The sequence below is a fragment of the Macaca fascicularis genome, chromosome X (assembly GCF_037993035.2).
Source record: "Macaca fascicularis isolate 582-1 chromosome X, T2T-MFA8v1.1".
Taxonomy (NCBI): Eukaryota; Metazoa; Chordata; class Mammalia; order Primates; family Cercopithecidae; genus Macaca; species Macaca fascicularis.
The window spans coordinates 13,461,984-13,479,978 of record NC_088395.1 but is presented as its reverse complement, the minus strand read 5'-3'; the positions used below and the strand labels follow the sequence as shown (position 1 = coordinate 13,479,978).

At 41.3% G+C, this 17,995-nt stretch overlaps 1 protein-coding gene across 6 annotated transcripts in view; it reads right to left on the bottom strand.

Moving 5' to 3' along the window:
* Window positions 1-17,718, bottom strand: part of RAB9A (RAB9A, member RAS oncogene family) — a 28,241-nt gene extending 10,523 nt beyond the window's left edge. For 4 of the 6 annotated variants that reach the window (XM_065538593.2, XM_065538592.2, XM_045384463.3 and 1 more), the window contains exon 1: window positions 10,049-10,212. Coding sequence is in view for 2 of the 6 variants with exons in the window: in XM_074030254.1 (XP_073886355.1) it covers window positions 10,049-10,390; window positions 17,634-17,645 (354 nt within the window). In the remaining 4 variants the exon portion in view is untranslated. Of the gene's footprint in view, window positions 1-10,048; window positions 10,391-17,633 lie in introns of those variants that run through there. The other 2 variants (XM_074030254.1, XM_074030253.1) reach the window with 2 other exon arrangements.
* Window positions 17,719-17,995: the final 277 nt, after the last annotated feature.

The following is a 17,995-nucleotide window of genomic DNA, read 5'->3' as shown; positions in this document are numbered from 1 at the left end:
TACTTAAAATTCTTTGTTTCTCTATCAGTTCTCCCCGCATTCTATTTTTGAAGTCTATTAAAATGTGTGGGAAGGAACAAAAAAATTGATTCTTACTTGCAATCCCAATGAGAATCCCACTTTAAGCTCCCTGACTGCGACAGGGAGCTGGCAAATGCTGAAAAACAACTACATTCCTTAATAAGCTGCCAAAGGGAGAGCAGGCATCATTTGTAAACTGCCTTCTCAAAACTTGAATTTTAAAACACATATTCTGTAACCCCTCCAAAAACTTAAATTGAATTTATCACTCCTGGTTTAAATTTAGGAACAGATTTTTTTTTTTTTTTTTTTGTCAAATTCACAAGTTCCTTTGGATTCACCCTGAATGTCCTACTTAGAGGTGTACGTATCACTTCACTTCACTTCATAGCTTGAGAAAGTGAGGTTCAAAGAAAACCAGGGAAACAAAAGTATGGATAATCTGAAAATTATTTTTGCTGGAGCTGTATTTATTTCCTCATAGCTTAATTTAGGCGTGTCTCACTTAACAGTCTAATTGGTTCCACTGTTTCTAAAAACTTCCTGATTGTCTTACGGAAATTTATGAACAAGAAGCAAGTCAAGGAAAGTCATTACGTCTAATGGGTACCAACTCTACAGCAAGAAGTTACCAAAAAATATAAAGAAAGAAGTAAGAAAAATACTAGAAAATACCATATTTAGTGTGCAGGAAGAAGCAAAAGAAAGAAAAGGAAATACCATAGGAATAGGCCAACCTGGAGGCAAGACCTGCCAAGGTGAAATAAATTATCTAGTCCTATCTAGTTAATCACTGAGCATTACCTCAAGAACAGGAGGCAGCTAGAGGAGAAAAACTGTATTATCAAACCATACTATCACTATGTCAGAGTACCTCCCCTATTGAAAGAACTTATTTCAATTAAGTAACTTTTTTTGAAGCTGAATCAGCTAATTTAACTTTTAAGAACTATGTTAACTTTTTTCTTAAAACAAGGTACCTCTGTAGGTATGCTAACTAATCACTAACAGTGGTGGGGGTAGTGGGAAGGGAGGAAGTGAGAAGGGCAAAAAAAAGAAAAAAAGAAAAAGAAGACTTAGTTAAGGAACTAAATCTTAAACCATCATGAAACTAGTGCAGCAGGATCCAACAGAGCCTTCTGCAATGATGACAATGTTCTATAATCTGCACTGCCCAATATGGTAGCCACTAACCACATGTGGCTATTGAGCACTGGAAAATAGCTGGTCTAACTGAAGAACTGAACTTTTCACTTAATTTTAACTAGTTTAAATTGCTACATGAGGCTAGTGGGAACTGTGCTGGACAGTGCAGGCCTAGAGTGTGGTTAATTGGGAGTCCATGAAATGAGCTTCAGGGGGAATATACACTCCCTAGAATCACATGTGAAATAAGGATGAGAGCATTGGTGGAGGCTTGTGTGCTTGTGCTTTTTTCCTGGAAAGAACAAAAAAGGTTTCATCAGATCTTAAAGGAGTTTGGACACCAAGAAATGATTGCTACATGCCTGCATCATTTGTGTGTTATGTGTGATCCATTTCTGTAGCTCTTAACACCCTTCAAGACTTTTTGTCTTTAGCAGTATTTCCTCTTTCTCTCCCTCACCCATGAGACTTTTATGAATGTTACACTTTGACCATAAACTGTGATAGTTCAGTGAACTGCCTTACTCATGGGAAATTGCTAGTCCTGAGAAGTGAGGATAATGTTTTGATTTTTTGTTTTGCTTAGGTTTTAAGAACCAAGCATAAATCTACCTGCGATAAGGCACTTACCTGTAAAAGGCACTTACAATACTTTGTGACAATAAAGAAAAGAGTGCGCATTGGAAGACAGAATTAAAATGCAAAGACATAGATAAAAGTCACAAGATGAGAACATGGGGAATTAAAGGTAGCTATTTCAGGAAGAAAAACAATTTATGAAAGGAATGAATTTGAACATATATGTCAGAAAAATATATTAAAGCAGCAAAACACAAATCAAAAATGATCTGCAAAGTTCTGCTATCACCTAAAGAAATACTGGTTCTGAGGCCTCCCTTCCAGTTAGATAAGAAACTAAATGTCTTTAATTTACAGCAGACAAAGCCAGGGATTACAGAACTATACAAACTCACTGAGGGGCTCCACAAGGCATGGAGCCACAGCAAAAGGAAACTTCTCGACTGTTAGAAAAGTTAATTACAAGGAGTGAGGATTTCCTAAGAAGATATATTTAAAAAGGGGCAGCTATGTCTGGTATATAGGACTCAACTAGACTAGAGGCTCCCAAATACCATTCTGCAGGGAAGTTGTCACCAGCTCAACACTACAGGCAGCTCTTCATCAAGTTCAGTTTATCCAATGTAACTGTCACTTTGTCAATGATCCCCCAGGTCTGCCCTATCGAAGTGTTGAAACTGACTTTTCTCACAAAAAGCTTTCCAAACCCAGCCTCACTCTGCCCATCACTACCCATTTCTCAATCTGCCTGCAAACCTGATTAACTCTCTGCTCAGCTTATAGGACACCAGGGCTCCCACTCCATCCTTTCCCCTGAGTGTCAGCAAAAGTCACCAAAGACCTCCTAATGGCCAATCCAACGGCTTTTTCTCAGTCCTCATCTGAATGCCCTACGGCACATACAACCCTAAGGTGAATACAGGGAAAAGTTCTTCTCTCAGGACTTTATTGTGTATGTTTCTAGAAAACACCTGCAAGTTTGAACAGCAATTCCACCTGAGGCCCAGCTAGTAGACAGTGAATTCTCTCAGGTATAGCGATCTGTCTGGATGTGCATGAACTAAAATCTTAGAAGGGTACCCAAGTCTTTTTTCTTTTTTTAAAAGACAGAGTCTCTCTCTACCACCCAGGCTGGAGTGCAGTGGCATGATCATAGCTCACTGCAGCCTCAAACTCCCAGGCTCAAGTGATCCCCCCACTTCAGGCTCCAGAGTAGCTGGGACTACAGGCGCAGACCACCAAGACTGGCTAATTTTTTTTTTTATATTTTGTAATGACAAGGTCTCACCATCTTGCCCAGGCTGGTCTTGGAACTCCTGGGCTCAAGCAAGCCTCCCTCCTTGGCCTCCCAAAGTGCTAGGATTACAGGTGTGAGCCACCGCGCCTGGCCTCAAGTGTTTTTTAAAAACAAGTAAGGAAACAGAGGCCTAACTGGGAAAGTGTCTTTCTTACACACAACTAGCTAGAGGCACAGGGGAGACCTTCAAGTCTGAGCCAGGACTCACCACCCATTACTGCATCTATCAGGTCCAAACAGCCTGGCAGTAATCCTCTTGAAAATGTTTCCTAATTGTCCATAAAACCACTCTGATAATAGGTTCTGCTTTCTCTCCTCCTTGGTCCCTTAGCTTTCTAAAACATAGACAGCTCCCTTTCCTGACAAGCTCTTCATGAAGCTATTTCACGAGACTGAAACCCTTACCTGTTTCCAGATGGTATCTCCCCGGGCTATAAAAATCAGTGACTCCTAAAGTCTACCTCTGCATGTCTGGGCCAGACAAGAATTTGCAACCCCTTGTATAATATGTTCATCTGGTACCCTGATGGTAGTTCAAATTCAACATATCTAAAACTGAGCTAATTATTTTCTCCATTTCGAAAATCTCTTTCTTCTTTTCTCTTACGCACTTCATTCAGCCACACATGAAATATGTCCACTTTTCGCACTACCTATTGCTATTGCCTTGCTTGCTCAAATAATAAATGCTATGGCTATAATTATATTAGCAGCCACTATTAACTGAATATCTACTAGGTACCTGGCATACAGCACCTTAAAATCACCTGCAAGTTGGACACTATCATCCATGTTTTATAGATCAGTAAACAAGTCCACAAACTTCCCCAGGTCTAATTAAATAGGGCAGGTCAAGTATGTGTTATCTTCACTCCCACCCAGTGACAGAAAAGGTCTACATAAGGTACAAATCCAAAAAGGACACCAAGAAAGAACAACTGTAGATGCAAGACAGCAACAAAATTTAGAAAGTGGAAAGCAAATGGTCTGGGAGTGACAGAGTGAAGAGACAATGAAACCTAATGCGGAAAGCAGCAGCCAACAATGAGAAAGCTGATTCCCACCAGACAACTGGAAAAGAACTGAACAGCACACGGGCACTTCTTGAGACTTCTCCAGACGGGCCGGGTCCGGAAGCTCAAGGGGTCCCCGAAAGGCTGTAGATTCCATGACCCACATCCTTGTGCCACCTTAGCAGACCCACTTCATAAAGTATTGCACCCAGTAGAAAATGGAGAGAAAGCACAAAGGAAAGTGGAGCTGGAGGGACCATCTGCACAGGAAACCTCAACTGCAGTCTCTTTCCTCTGTGTCCCTCCCCTCAGTTTAGCAACTAAAAGGGTAGCATCCCAAAACTGCAAAGCTCTGGGGGAAATGAGGGGCCCAAGGGAAAAGCTTACAGATACTGGAAGGTGGGATGGAGAATTAAAAAGGGACTTTGATGCCTTTTCTCCTTACCGCTAAACCTTGTAGTCCATAAACTAGAGCCAATAATACCAACTTCTAATCCTAAGGTTCCCAAACTGCATGCTGAGGTGCCCCAAAGCATCATGGCAAATTCACAGGGGCAGGGCAGGCTATTTTAAATTCTGAGGGAAACACGGATACTTGACATTTGTAGGGCACCACACTGGAGGGGAGTTAATTAGATTGTGCCGCATTCCTTTCGATGACATAATATCTTCATGAAGCTAGGTTTTCCAAGACTGCTGTGATAAAAATCAAGTACTGGGCACAAATTAAAGTGGATTATGAGGGTGGCAACTGTTTGCTCCCAAACAACCATTTTTAAATGTTATTTAAGAATATTAGCACTCATTCCAAAGAACATTCTGCATTCACCAATGGGTAGTCCTCAGGCAGTTCTGATCTGACTTCCAACCACATTATGTATGTATTTCCAGGTATATACATCTGATCAAATACACAGGTGTGAAACTGCACAGACCAGGGCAGTCACCTAGCTGCATAAACACTCCTACCTGTTAGAGTTCTGCACAGCAAGTTCTAGAAACAGAAGTCTGTAAGGCTTTTTTTCCCCCAGGTTTTTCCAACGCTGAGAACACAGACAGTCTTATTCGCACTAACCTTTCGGAAATTACCTTAGCTTCTGTACCCAAAAATCTAATCCAATTCACACGAACTTGAAATTAAACTACAGTAGTCAGTTCAACTCCTTTATACTGCTTTGCTCTCTGTCACACTTGAATAAAGAATGTGGCAATGAAATGAATATGTCCAGTTGTTCTATAGTGTTTCTCCATCCCCTGTCAAACAACAGAATACGTTTGTACAAGTCAGGCCTAAGACAAAAGTGGAGTCTGTGTCCACAGACTCCCAGAGAACTCCTGGAGAATGCAATGAGCTGGCTTCCATGCAGCCAGAATGTGAAGCCGGGACAGCCTGTTTCACTTCTCCGTTTTTTTTCACACCCAGTCTCTCTCCACCTCAGGCAGATCCAGCTGTTACCTTACTTACATTCATTTACATCTATTCATCCTCACTGTACTCATAATAAACAACAGTGTTCCAACGCCTGAACTCATCACAGTCAAAAATTAACAAAAGGATTGGAAAAATCCAGAATGTGGAAATACCCAGAGCACACAGGTTCACAACATGCTCAGTATCAAGAGTCATGTTGAGAAAGAGAGATTTCTCCTCCAAGTTATCTAACTAGCCCTGGCACTCCTGGGCTCTCTGGCAACATGGCCTGGGACCGCCTCCGACCTCCCTCCCCTCTGCCTACACACCTAGGTGGCTCCAGGTCTCCTCCCTCAGGCATCCTCGCCTTCCAATTGCATCATAGCTTTCCGCCAAACTCCCTGAAACATTTTTTGAGTTCACCCTCACTCCTCTATAAAAAAAGTCCTTAATAAATGTTCTCTGTTGATGGCCTACTTAGTCACAAATCCTATTCTCTTACGCTTGGTTTTGACTGATGAGTTTATTATCTATACAGCTTTCAAGTTAGATGCGTTGCCCAAACACACACACACTTCCATTTGGCTTACTTCCTCCTGCTGCTTAACTAACACATTGCTTGGGCAGAACTCCTTGGAAGCTAATAATTTGCTGCCTCTACTTTGTGTCATATAATCTCCTAGAGATTATAAAGCACAGCCATCTCATTTTACCCAGAAGGAAATGTGGTGACCTAAGTTGGGCGGAGGAGTAAGCCAATTAATGATCAAACAAGACAACTCTGGCACCAATTTCTCTCGACCCTTCCCAGAATAAAACATGTCACTTTTGTCAGATTCCGTGTGTATGCACTAGCAATCATTTTGAGGTGTGTAACTCAACATCCTCCCTACCCCATAGCAGACAACTCCTGAAGAGGCAGAGAAATCTATTCATCAGCAAAGAACGTGCTGTGTATTGGCATGAGTCAAAAACCAAGCTACCGACAAAAAGATGCCATGTTGATTGCATGAATAACACTCACAGTGATGCCTAAAAAGAGATGCGATCCTTTTTGACTGCTCCAGTCAACCATTCCCTCCCAAAGTTCACCTAATTCTGCCACCAGAATGAAGCAGTACATATTTTGAAAGGTCTGCTCTTAAATAGGCATGAAAATGAAAAAAAAGACTGGAAAACACCAGAAAGTTATGGCAAAGTCATTTAAAAATTCATCATTTATTTCTTGATTCCAGTGACAAAATGCAGGCATAACTATTTCTCTGGTGAGGTGAAATTTAAGGATGAATTTTATGCTCAACAAGAATGGCTTCTCAATTGGATTCTTGTAAATATTCACACGTGGTTAACCGTACAAAACTGTAACAAACACATCAAGTTTTCCCCATTTCATCTAAGTCTGCCCACAGTAAACACCGTGACACAGGTACTTCTGTGCCAAGTGTGGAGTTGTTTTCTTTAATTATTATTATTTTTTTTTAGCGACAAGGTCTCACTCTATTGCCCAGGCTGGAATGCAGTGGTGCGATCATGACTCACTGTAGCCTTGAACTCCAGGGCTCAAGTCGTCCTTCTGCCTCAGCCTCCAGAGTAGCTGGGACATGCACCACCACACTGAGGTAGGCTAATTTTTTTTTAAGTTTAGTTTTTGTAGAGACGGGTGTCTCACTATGTTGCCCAGGCTGGTCTCAAACTTCTGGGCTCAAGTGATCCTCCTGTGTGGGTCTCCCAAAGCACTGAGATTACAGGCATGAGCCACCACACTCAGCCTGTTTTGTTTTTTTTTTTTAAATGAACACCTGGCCCCTGTCCTTGAGTAGCCCAGGCAATAAATTCTGTTCTAGGATGATGTCAGAACCTAATCTTATGACTGTGATTGGACTGTAAGTTTCAGGAAGGTTAGGACTCCCCACTGCCCTTCTCATCAGCACCTTTGTATCAGTGCCCCACAGGCTGCTCAGACAACTGAAATAATGCAGAAACTAAACTGTCTAAGTCCACTTTAATGGCTCTGAATAGCTCTAAAGTTCTTTTTGTCATTTTTGCCTTAAAACAAAAAACAGATTCTGCTACCAGAAATTATTTGCCCCCTTTATTTATTTATTTATTTTTTGAGATGGAGTCTCACTCTGTCGCCCAGGCTGGAGTGCAGTGGCGTGACCTCGGCTCACTGCAATCTCTGCCTCCCGGGTTCAAGTGATTCTCCTGAATTCAGCCTCCTGAGTAGGTGGCATTACAGGCATCCGCCACCACGCCTGGCTAATTTTTGTATTTTTAGTAGAAACGGGGTTTCACCATGTTGGCCAGGCTGGTCTCGAACTCCTGACCTCGTGATCCACCCACCTCGGCCTCCCAAAGTGCTGGGATTACAGGCGTGAGCCATCGTGCCCAGCCACTCACTCTTTAATCTTTCAAGTAAATATGCTTCTCAGTAGAGAGAATTTTCCCCTGCTCACTGTTAAAATGATGAAGTATCCCAAATAGGAATATGACATTGCATTTGAAAAACTACAAAAGCAGTTGAAATGTAAGCTCTGGGATTACTCGGACTGCTGAAAAGCAAGGTTTCTCAACTGTGGCACTACTGACATTTTGGGCTAGACAGCTCTTTGTTGTGGGGGGCTGTCCTGTAGGTTATAGAATGTTTAGCAGCAAAAATTAAAAATTAAATAACAAAAATAAAAATAAAAAAGAATGTTTAGCAGCATCCCTGGCCTCTACCCACTAGATGTCAGCAGCACCTCCCTTGCCCCCAGGTGTGAATCAAAAATGCCTGCAGACATTGCAAAATATCTCCTAGGAGGACAAAATTGTCCTCTCTTCCACTTGAGAACCATTACTCTAAAATTACCCAGATCTGCTTTGAATCCCCGCTCCACCCCATCACAACCTGGGTCATCTTGGAAAACAGACTGAACCTTCCTATGCCCCCCCCCCAAATTCCTCAACTGTAACATGGAGCTCTTACTGAAGAAATGCTATGAAAATTAAATGAAATGATGTACGTACAGGATTTACACGCACAGAATATTCACCGCGCCAGAAATGAGGGGAGGCTAAAAAAAAAAAAAAATTTCGAGAACTCAAAAATCTTATCTTTAGGCCTCCAGAGTACTGTAGTCTAGACAGAAGAAATGGTTGAGATAGAAACAAAAAGAGATGAGAGAGGTTGGAAAAGAAGTGATAGAACTAAGGTATTATTCCCCTTATCTCTTAAGAACCCGGCTTGGAGTCAAAGCCAATAGATGTTCTACTTAGTTTTTGCCTATCTACTCTAACATTCCAAATAATAAACGAAAAATATGCCCAGATCCCAAAAGTCTCCAAAAGAGAAACTTTGTAGTATAAACGAGGAATTTACTACAGCAGACACAAAAATACTAAAAGCACCAGACTTCCACAGCATTGTCTTAGATTTAGGAATCCAAATAACACACTGAAGTTCTAGAGAAGCAATCATGATAACTGCATAATCTTCTAAAGGAAAAACTAAAGGCTGGCTTCTTAAAAGTTCCTAACTGAATCGTTCCAGGTTTCTTTATCTCTAGTTTTGCTCCACTGGACAGCTTCTGAGAGTACAGGCAATGTAGGGATTTTCCATTACAATGGTGTCAGAGACCAAAGGACAAACACATTTTTAAAAAAGCAATCAAATTCTGCCCATTGATTTTTATCAGGACGCTAAAATCCTATGAAAAGACTTTGGTCACGTGCCGATTTGGAAACTAGCAGAAAAGTTATTCCTCAAAAGAACTGTAGTCACGAGATGTGTCATCCCTTACAAAAAAAAAAAGGCAATACATCCACCAACTATTTATTAAGTTCAGCACGTAAATTTCTCATCTTGCCTTTTTACTTACCGAGTTGGAAGAAAAAAGGGAACGCGATCGTGAAACGTTAGCCAGCGTCTGAATCAGATACTGCCCCCAAACCTCCTGCAGCCTCTAAGATTGGCTTTACTTTCCGAATTCCTCACCCAAGTGGTCATAAGACATCGAGCAAACACGTTCTGCTTAGGTGGAACTTCAGAGGTCGCCAAAATCAAGTCGTGGGAGCGCCTTTGTTTTCCCTACATTAATCACTCGGGTGTAGGATTTGGTTTGGGGACTGTGGATGTGCGTCCCGGAGTGCTTGGGGAAAGGCTGGCGTGTACGTGTGTTCCCAGGTGACTGGGTGTATTTCTCCGTGTGTATGTGCACGGGTGTCCGGGCTTTTGTATCTCCCTCTCTCCAGTGTTTGTGTGCGTCCCTGTGTGTGTGTGTGTGTGTGTGTGTGTGTGTGTGTGTGTTTCCGTGCGTCCCTCTCCCCAAAGGTGTGTGTGTGTGTGTGTGTGTGTGTGTGTGTGTGTGTGTGTTTCCGTGCGTCCCTCTCCCCAAAGGTGTGGGGACCCGTCTTTCCTCCTGCGTCAGACAGCAGGCAGGGAGACAACCAGCCGTCCTCGATCCCGGGGCGGCCTTGTGACCCGCGCTAGCCCCGCGCGCACCGCACCCCACCCCAGCGGCCAGAGGCCCTAGCCGCCCCCTCAGACCCCGACACCCGCGCGCTCCGCCCGGCCCCGAAGGAGTCCTGAGTCCCGCTCACCTCGCGGCCACACGGAAGACGAGCCGGGAGCTCTGAGCCGGCCCGTCTGGGTGCAATGAGGACAGAGAGAGGGTCGGGGACCTGCACAGCAGGAGGCAGCGAAGGTACCGCAGCCAGGTTCCAGGTCCAGCTGCTCCCGTCCAGCGCGGAGGGAACAACATGGCGACGGGCCGGGGCGGGGCGATGAGAAAAGCAGGGCGGGGCCCCGGGAGGCGGGGCCTGGAAGGCGGGGTCCCGCTGCGGAGGCCCTGGGAGTGGGGCCCGTGGGAGGTGGAGCCGAGGCAGGCGGGGCCTGAATCGTGCTTTTCCTTTGGGTCGATTGCTCCTCAAGTGTCCTCCCGTCTGTGTTCGGGCGAGAGCGAGTACGAAATAACTGTCATTTTGAAAAGTTTACGTAAAGTGGAAATAAACAGACCTCATGAGCACAGTCACAGGATGTCGTGATTACAATGATAAAAACGACTAGGCAAACGGACAAAGAACAAACAGGCAGCTGAAAAATGAAAACAGTTGTGATATTGTGGAAAAACAAGAACTTTTTAAATGAAGCTATTAAAACTTTCCTTTAATCTTGTTAAAATACTGCCTCCGTCATCTCTAAATAGAAAGCGATGGTGCAAAAGTGGTACTGGAGAAGCTCTCCTTAAGTCCTTGCTTTATGTGTGAAGTTGAGTGCATGAATCCTATGATACAGAACCCTGAAAGTGGGAGGGACTCATAGTGACATCTCAATACATTTAATTTGTTTGTGATTTAGTTTGTTTATCAGAAAACCAAATACTGCGTATTCTCACTTATAAGTAGAAGCTAAATGATGAGAACGCATGGTCACATAGGAACAACAGACACCAGGGCCCACTTGAGGGTGGAGGGTATGAGGAGGAAAAGGAGCAGGAAAAAAACTAGGTATCAGGTACTATGCTTGTTACCTGGGTAACTAAATAATCTGTACACCAAGCCCTCGCAACAGGCAGTTTACCTACATGACAAACCTGCACATGTACCCCTAAACCTAAAATAAAAGTTCTTTTAAAAAGATTTAGTCTGTTTATTTTCCAAGACAAAGATCTCACTTTTATGATGTTGGGGCCCACAACAATTTAAATAATCTCCAGTTCTCTGGGGAGTCATTTTCAGGTAATGACTTTTCATTCAGCACTAGAAAGGTCATATTTGAGAAAGTTTCTCACAAATTAAAAAGGCAATTTTAGAATGCTTCTGAAAACAACGCATAAGCTTAAATAATTTTTTTCTCATAGATAGAAATCTGTTTCTTATCTGCAGGTCACTTCCCCAAGGAAATATGTATAAACGTTTATAAAATACAAATCTGTTAAATTGGGGGGAAGAAGAGATATACATTATCATTTTTAAAACACACATTAAAAGGACATCATAAAACATTATATATGAATATTAGAGTTAATTTTCCAATAGAAAAAAAGTCATGTACCTTGGGCCAAATTGCAACAAGCAATCCACAGGATAATTAAGGAAATGCTACCTGAAAATCATACATCCTAACCATAGTCAAGGAGTGATAAAATAGGAGTTTATCTGTGCAACTGCTAATACCAACTAGCTATTAACAAGTGATCTCATGAAATTATTGTATTTTGAGTTAAAGTAAACCTTGACAAACCCAACAGCTTTCATAAAAAATGTTCTAAGAAGGTCCCATGAGTGACTCTTAGGCTGTTCCAAAATGTTAGAAGGCATTCAAACACATTTGAGTGTAGCTTACAGTACCTTAAGAATAAGGAAAGTTACCTTCTCTAAAGTTACTATCAGTTGGATACTAGCCAACTAACATTTAAGAATGTTAGTATATTCTGGTCTCTTCCACCATTCACTTCTTAACCACATTTCTATGTCAGTGCAAGAGAAGAGTGGGTTAAAAGATTTTTCTCTGAAGGGCAAGTTTGGGGGATTTTTGTTGTTGGACGTGTGTGGTTGGTAAGCTGATGCAAGTTGGATAAACAGTTGCTATCTCTCTTGCTCCATAAACTTGTTCCTTGATGAAAACATTAAAGAACTAACCTAGTTTGACTCCCTTCATCTCACGAAGATTTTCATCTTTATATTCTGTAAACACCAATGCATCACTCATGGGAGAGAAAGAGGCCAAGGTTGCTATGCATAAATGATTCTTTTATTTAAATGACACCTACTTATTACTATGAGTCCTGGGAGTTAATACCCCATCTCAAGCTGGAGACTGAAAGAAATCACTTCTGGCATCTCTGATGAAAAGCTACAAGTGGCCAGGCGTGGTGGCTCATGCCTGTAATCCCAGCACTTTGGGAGGCTGAGGCGGATGGATCACGGGTCAGGAGTTCGAGACTAGCCTGGCCAACATGGTGAAACCCCATCTCTAGTAAAAATACAAAAAAATTAGCCGGGCGTGGTGGCGCGTGCCTGTAATCTCAGCAACTCAGGAGGCTAAGGCAGGAGAATCCCTTGAATCCGGGAGGCAGAGGTTACAGTGAGTCAAGATCGCGTGCCACTGCACTCCAGCTTGGGCAACACAGCAAGACTCTGTCTCAAGAATTAAAAAAAAAAAAAAAAAAAAAAAAAAAAAAGAAAGCTACAAGTAAGTGGGCCCTAGACTCAGGTAAAGTAAATACTGATGATAATTGGACTGCTTTTACTTTCACGTACGAGGAAAAACACAGAACTCAGTTGTAGGCCATTTCACCATTATATTACATATGTAAATAGTCACAAATTCGATATTTTTCCAAAGTTGTTTGGCCGAATAACAGATTTGGTCATAATGTTGCATAGATGTTCTTCTATAGCCATACTAAGAAGGGGAAAAAGCATAAAATATACATAAAAGTAACTCAAAATTTGTTATATTTGGCTTTAAAGTCAAGCCAGAGTGAAAATTCTTAACAACATATAATGTTAAGTGAAAAAGAACATTACCACATAGTATATGGAAGAAAAATTCCAATTTGGTTGAGGAAGCATTTTTTATAATATATAGCTTTTCAACATATATTGATGTATTTAATAATGCATTTATTTATATACTTACATATTTATATAATATGTACATCTTCAATATTTTATACCAATGTCACACTTATCCAGTTTGCCTAGATACTAAGTCAGCATGTTTCTTGCACGAATATAGAACTTTTGATAGTGATTCTTAAGTCAGATAAAATTTCAATGTATAAGGAAATGCCAGAAATCGGATTTCTTCACCGCTATGCTTAAAAAGGAGTTCTCAAGCAAAAATGAATAGGGGCATCATCCTTAATCTAGATATCACCAGTGAGCAAATTTCAGAATTTCCAGACTCAGATTGATGTAAGCAAATGAAAATTCTGGCCCTCAACCAAATAAAACATATATTCTTTCATGAGTCCTATGAATTCTATCCAGTGGACACTGTCAAATGGCAACCTGGGTGTCAAAAGCCATTGCCATGCTTCCTTCTGTCAACCTACACACTGTCAGAAGGGAGGCAGGCATGGGAGGCAGGAGCCAACACAACTCACACCTCTCAAGTTTGTGGGTAACCACCACGCTCACCCAAATCCCTCCAATGCCTGCAGCATAGACAGACATTTACTGTCTCTTCCCTTGGGTGATTTTAAGATTTGCAGGAAATGAAAAGTCAATTCATGTTAACACTTATTTATTCAACAAATATATAGTGAGCGTGTACGCTGTGCTAGGTGCTGAGAATACAGCAGTAAATAAGACATGGGAGGAATTCAGGGGGCGTCCCCAGCCACCATCCTCTTCTCTGAGGACAAACACCCTCCTCCACACTTTGGCTCCCATCCACCAGCTTTTTAAAAAATGTTATGTGACTTTATCTTGGTTAACAAAATAGATTCAGTTCCTTTTCTAGGAGAGCTTAGAGAAGATTAGAGGAGGCATTCAATAAGTAACTAAACAAACGTGTAATTACAAATGGACTGCAGAAAATAATTTCAAGGTGCAGTAGGTGGGAATATAGGGTAATGATACCAGAGAAGGCAGGAATGAGGAGGTGACTCCTGTTGAGCCCTAAGAATGAGCAGGCAGCAATGGGAAGGGCTGTGGAAAGAGTAGTACAAGTTTCGCAAACAACGTCACAAATAACTTAGCACATAGCAGCTTTCAATAAATCTTTCTAAATAAAGAAAACAGGCAAATTATTATTAAATCTTCACAACTGGTAGAAGAACTTAAAATTGTAATACTTTCTCTAGCGATGCAAGATCTAATGTATTCTCTTAAAAATAATATGTGTATGTTGAATAGTGCTGTACTTTCTTGACCACACTCTAAATATAACCTAACTTAGTTAATTAAAAAATGGCAAAATGGAACAAGCATTAAAATTCAGGAATGAAGTGAAGAATTCAATCCCTTTACTGATTTGCTGATGAACATGAGTCAAAAACTGAACTTAAACTTCAAAGGCAATGGAAGGAAAATCGCATACACACCATGGTTACAATTATGTGAAAAGTATATGTGTGTGTGTTTGTATGAGTGTGTATATATTAGTGTTTATATACAAAAGAATGGAAGGCAGCAAGGAAAATCAAAGCAGTTGAATCATTATGGCAGTAGGATTCTGGGTAATTTTTATTTAAATTTTGGATTCCACGTTATAATATTATTTTGGGCAATAAGTGGAAGTTTTTCAATGAAGCAATTTTAAGAAACTTTTAAAAGTACTTCATAAGGCCACCCAATTTAATCTTTGTCTTAGGCTATAATGGTTAGTGAAAGGCAAAAGTCCAGTTATCTTGGCAACTATTTCCTTCAGACATAAGCCCGCACAGACATGGCCAAAACCATATGTGCTGCTCCTAAGACTCAGGATAGTGATGCTGAAGTGTTCCTCTTCCAGCGGCCCCAGGATCTTCTATCTAAATATCCAGTGCTCATTTGCAGCTTTCTTTATTTTTTGGTTTAAGAGCTGAGACTGCCATCACCCTCACATAACCAGCTTCTTATCCTCTCACCTCCCCTACCCTCACTCCATCCATAGGAGTATAAATAATCCAAGCGGGTGCTGGATCCTACTCACAGCTACAGCTAGGCTCTGGCTAAATGAAATCCCTGATTAAATTTGATAAATCCCTCACTTTATCTGCCTAAAAGTGGAAAGGGTGAACCCTCACTGGTGGAAGACATTATGTGGAGCATTTCTGTTTCATTTACATACTATGTCCCGCATTCATTAAAAAAGTGTTAGACTTGCAAAGAGGGAGGAAAAAGTGACTAATAAGAGAAAATAATAGAATTTCATTTGTAATGACTAATTTGGATGTATATCAGGAATGCAAGGGTAGTTGAACAGTTCAAAAGGAAAACAACATGCAGTCAACTCAATAGATGAAGAAAAAATTCATTCAATTAAATTCAACACCCATTTGTGATAAGTAATCTCTTAGCAAACCAGGAATAGAAGGGACTTCCCTAACCTCATAAAGAATATGTACTAAAAACCTATACCAAACATCATTCTTAATGGTTAAAATCCATCATGTATGCCCTTTAAAATAGAAAAAGAAAAGGTAAGAATGTCTCCTCCAACCACTCTCTTCGACATTGCATGGGAGGTCCTAGCACATAGCAATAAAAGCAAAAAAGTGTGAGGACTGCAAAGGGAGAAACCAAACTTATTAAACATAGACAATATGATTAGAAAATCCAAATCACACTATAGAAAATCTATCATTGAAAGGGTTTAATAAGGTGGCTAGATAAAAAGTGGTTAACAAAAGTAAGTTCCCTTTATATAGCCAACAAAACACAGGAAACATCTATTTAAAACTATATTAATTTCAGTAACAAAATTATAAAATACTTAGGAATAAATCTAACACAAAAAGAGAGAAGAATTTCCTGAAGAAAATTAGGTGTGGTGCCTGAATGGACTAGAATTGTGCTGTCCAATATGGTAACCACTACGCACGTGTGGCTATTTAAATTTCAATGCAAACCAATTAAAATGATATAGCATTCAGAACTCAATTCCTAAGTCATATTAGCCTCATTTGCACTGCTCAATAGGCATGTGTGGCTAGTGGCTACCCAATTGATGGAGTAGATATAGAGTATGTGCATCAGCACAGAAAATTCTATCAGACAGCACTGGACTAGAATATGTCCATCCATCACATATACTTTCAATTAGAATGCAATCATTTATACTACACTGCTTATGTCATACCTCTGTATTAATCTGTTCTTACGCTGCTGATAAAGACATACCTGAGACTGAGTAATTTATAAAGAAAAAGAGGTTTAATGAACTCACAATTCCTCATGACTGGGGAGGCCTCACAATCATGGCAGAAAGCAAAGGAGGAGCAGAGGCACATCTTACACGGCGGCAGGCAAGAGAGAGTGTGTGCGGGAACTGCCCTTTATAAAACCATCAGACCTCCTAAGACTTATTCACTGTCATGGGAAAAACCCACCCCCATGGTTCAATTACCCCCCATGACATGTGGGGATTATAGGAGCTACAACTCAAGATGAGATTTAGGTGGGGACAGAGCCAAACCATATCAACCCCCATAATGGAAATACACAATAGAAGTTGTAAAGTTTGCTTATCTTCTTTTTCTTTTTCTTTTTTAGATGGAGTCTCAATCTGTCACCCAGGCCAGAGTGCTGTGGCATGATCTTGGCTCACTGCAATCTCCACCTCCAGGGTTCAGGTGATTCTCCTGCTTCAGCCTCCTGAGTAGCTGGGATTACAAGGTGCGCCACCACGTCCGGCTAATTTTTGTATTTTTAGTAGAGACGGGGTTTCACCATGTTGCCCAGGCTGGTCTTGAACTCCTGATATCAGGTGATCTGCCCACCTCGGCCTCCCAAAGTGCTGGGACTATAAGCATGAGCCACTGCGCCCAGCCAAGTTTGCTTATCTTCTAAGTTTGTGGGGGATATTTTTCTTTTGTGGGGGATGCAGTTTGGTTAGCATCTGAAGGTCTTTCTGACACTTAAGAAACCAACTATCTTGTGAGTCTTTTCATTATAAAAGTCCCAATGGAGAGACACTTGCTCTTCCAGTACCCTGACAACAAAAATACAGCCATGAGACTCAAGACTAGGCAATCAGATACTCTCTTTGAAGAGCTGACTCTTGGGCAAGCAACAAAGAGATGCTGGATTAGTTCAGAGTTCATTCTGGCACAGGTAGTGGTAGCCTCTAGTATCTAGTGACCACCACTGGTGCTAGCGTCCAGAATGCCAGTGGCAGTTTCCAGTACCTAACAGTGACAGCATCTTAATCGGGTCATTCACGTTCCAGCCATGGCTGCAGCTCCAGCCTCATGGATTCCCTTTGGTGCCTGCCCACTCTCCAAACTCCAGCCTTGCCTCTAGGAGCTACTTAATATCTCCCCCAATAAATTCCTATTCTAAGTTAGAAGAAGTTGATGTGTTATAGATTATCTAGTTCAAGCTTATTGGGATTCATAATATAAATGCAGGTAAATGGAATTCCATCTCTCTTAAAACTTATTTATCTCTCAGCTTAGGCTAAGTTACACCGTGGTAAAAAACGACCTTCACAAACCTCAGTGGCTTATAAAAACAAAGATTTATTTCTCACCTTAATGTCCATTATGGGTCAGCTGTGGTTCCCGTCTATGTCATCTTCCCTCTGGACCTGATGAACCTGAGCTAATGGATCAGCCTCTGTCTGATATATTGCAGGTATCATTGGTTGAGAGAAAAGAGACCAAAAGTAAAACCCCTGCTGGCTCTTGAAGCTTGCACAAAGAAGTGACATTCATCATCTCCCCTCATATGATGTTCACCAAAGCAAGTCACACATTGTGATGTATAATCCTCCTAAAGAGAGGGACATTGCAAGTCACATGGAAAAGCCTAATCTGAGTGATGTGGTATCCTACAATTGTCCCACCGGGAGGGTGATCAAATATTTGAACAATAATACTATCTAACACAGCC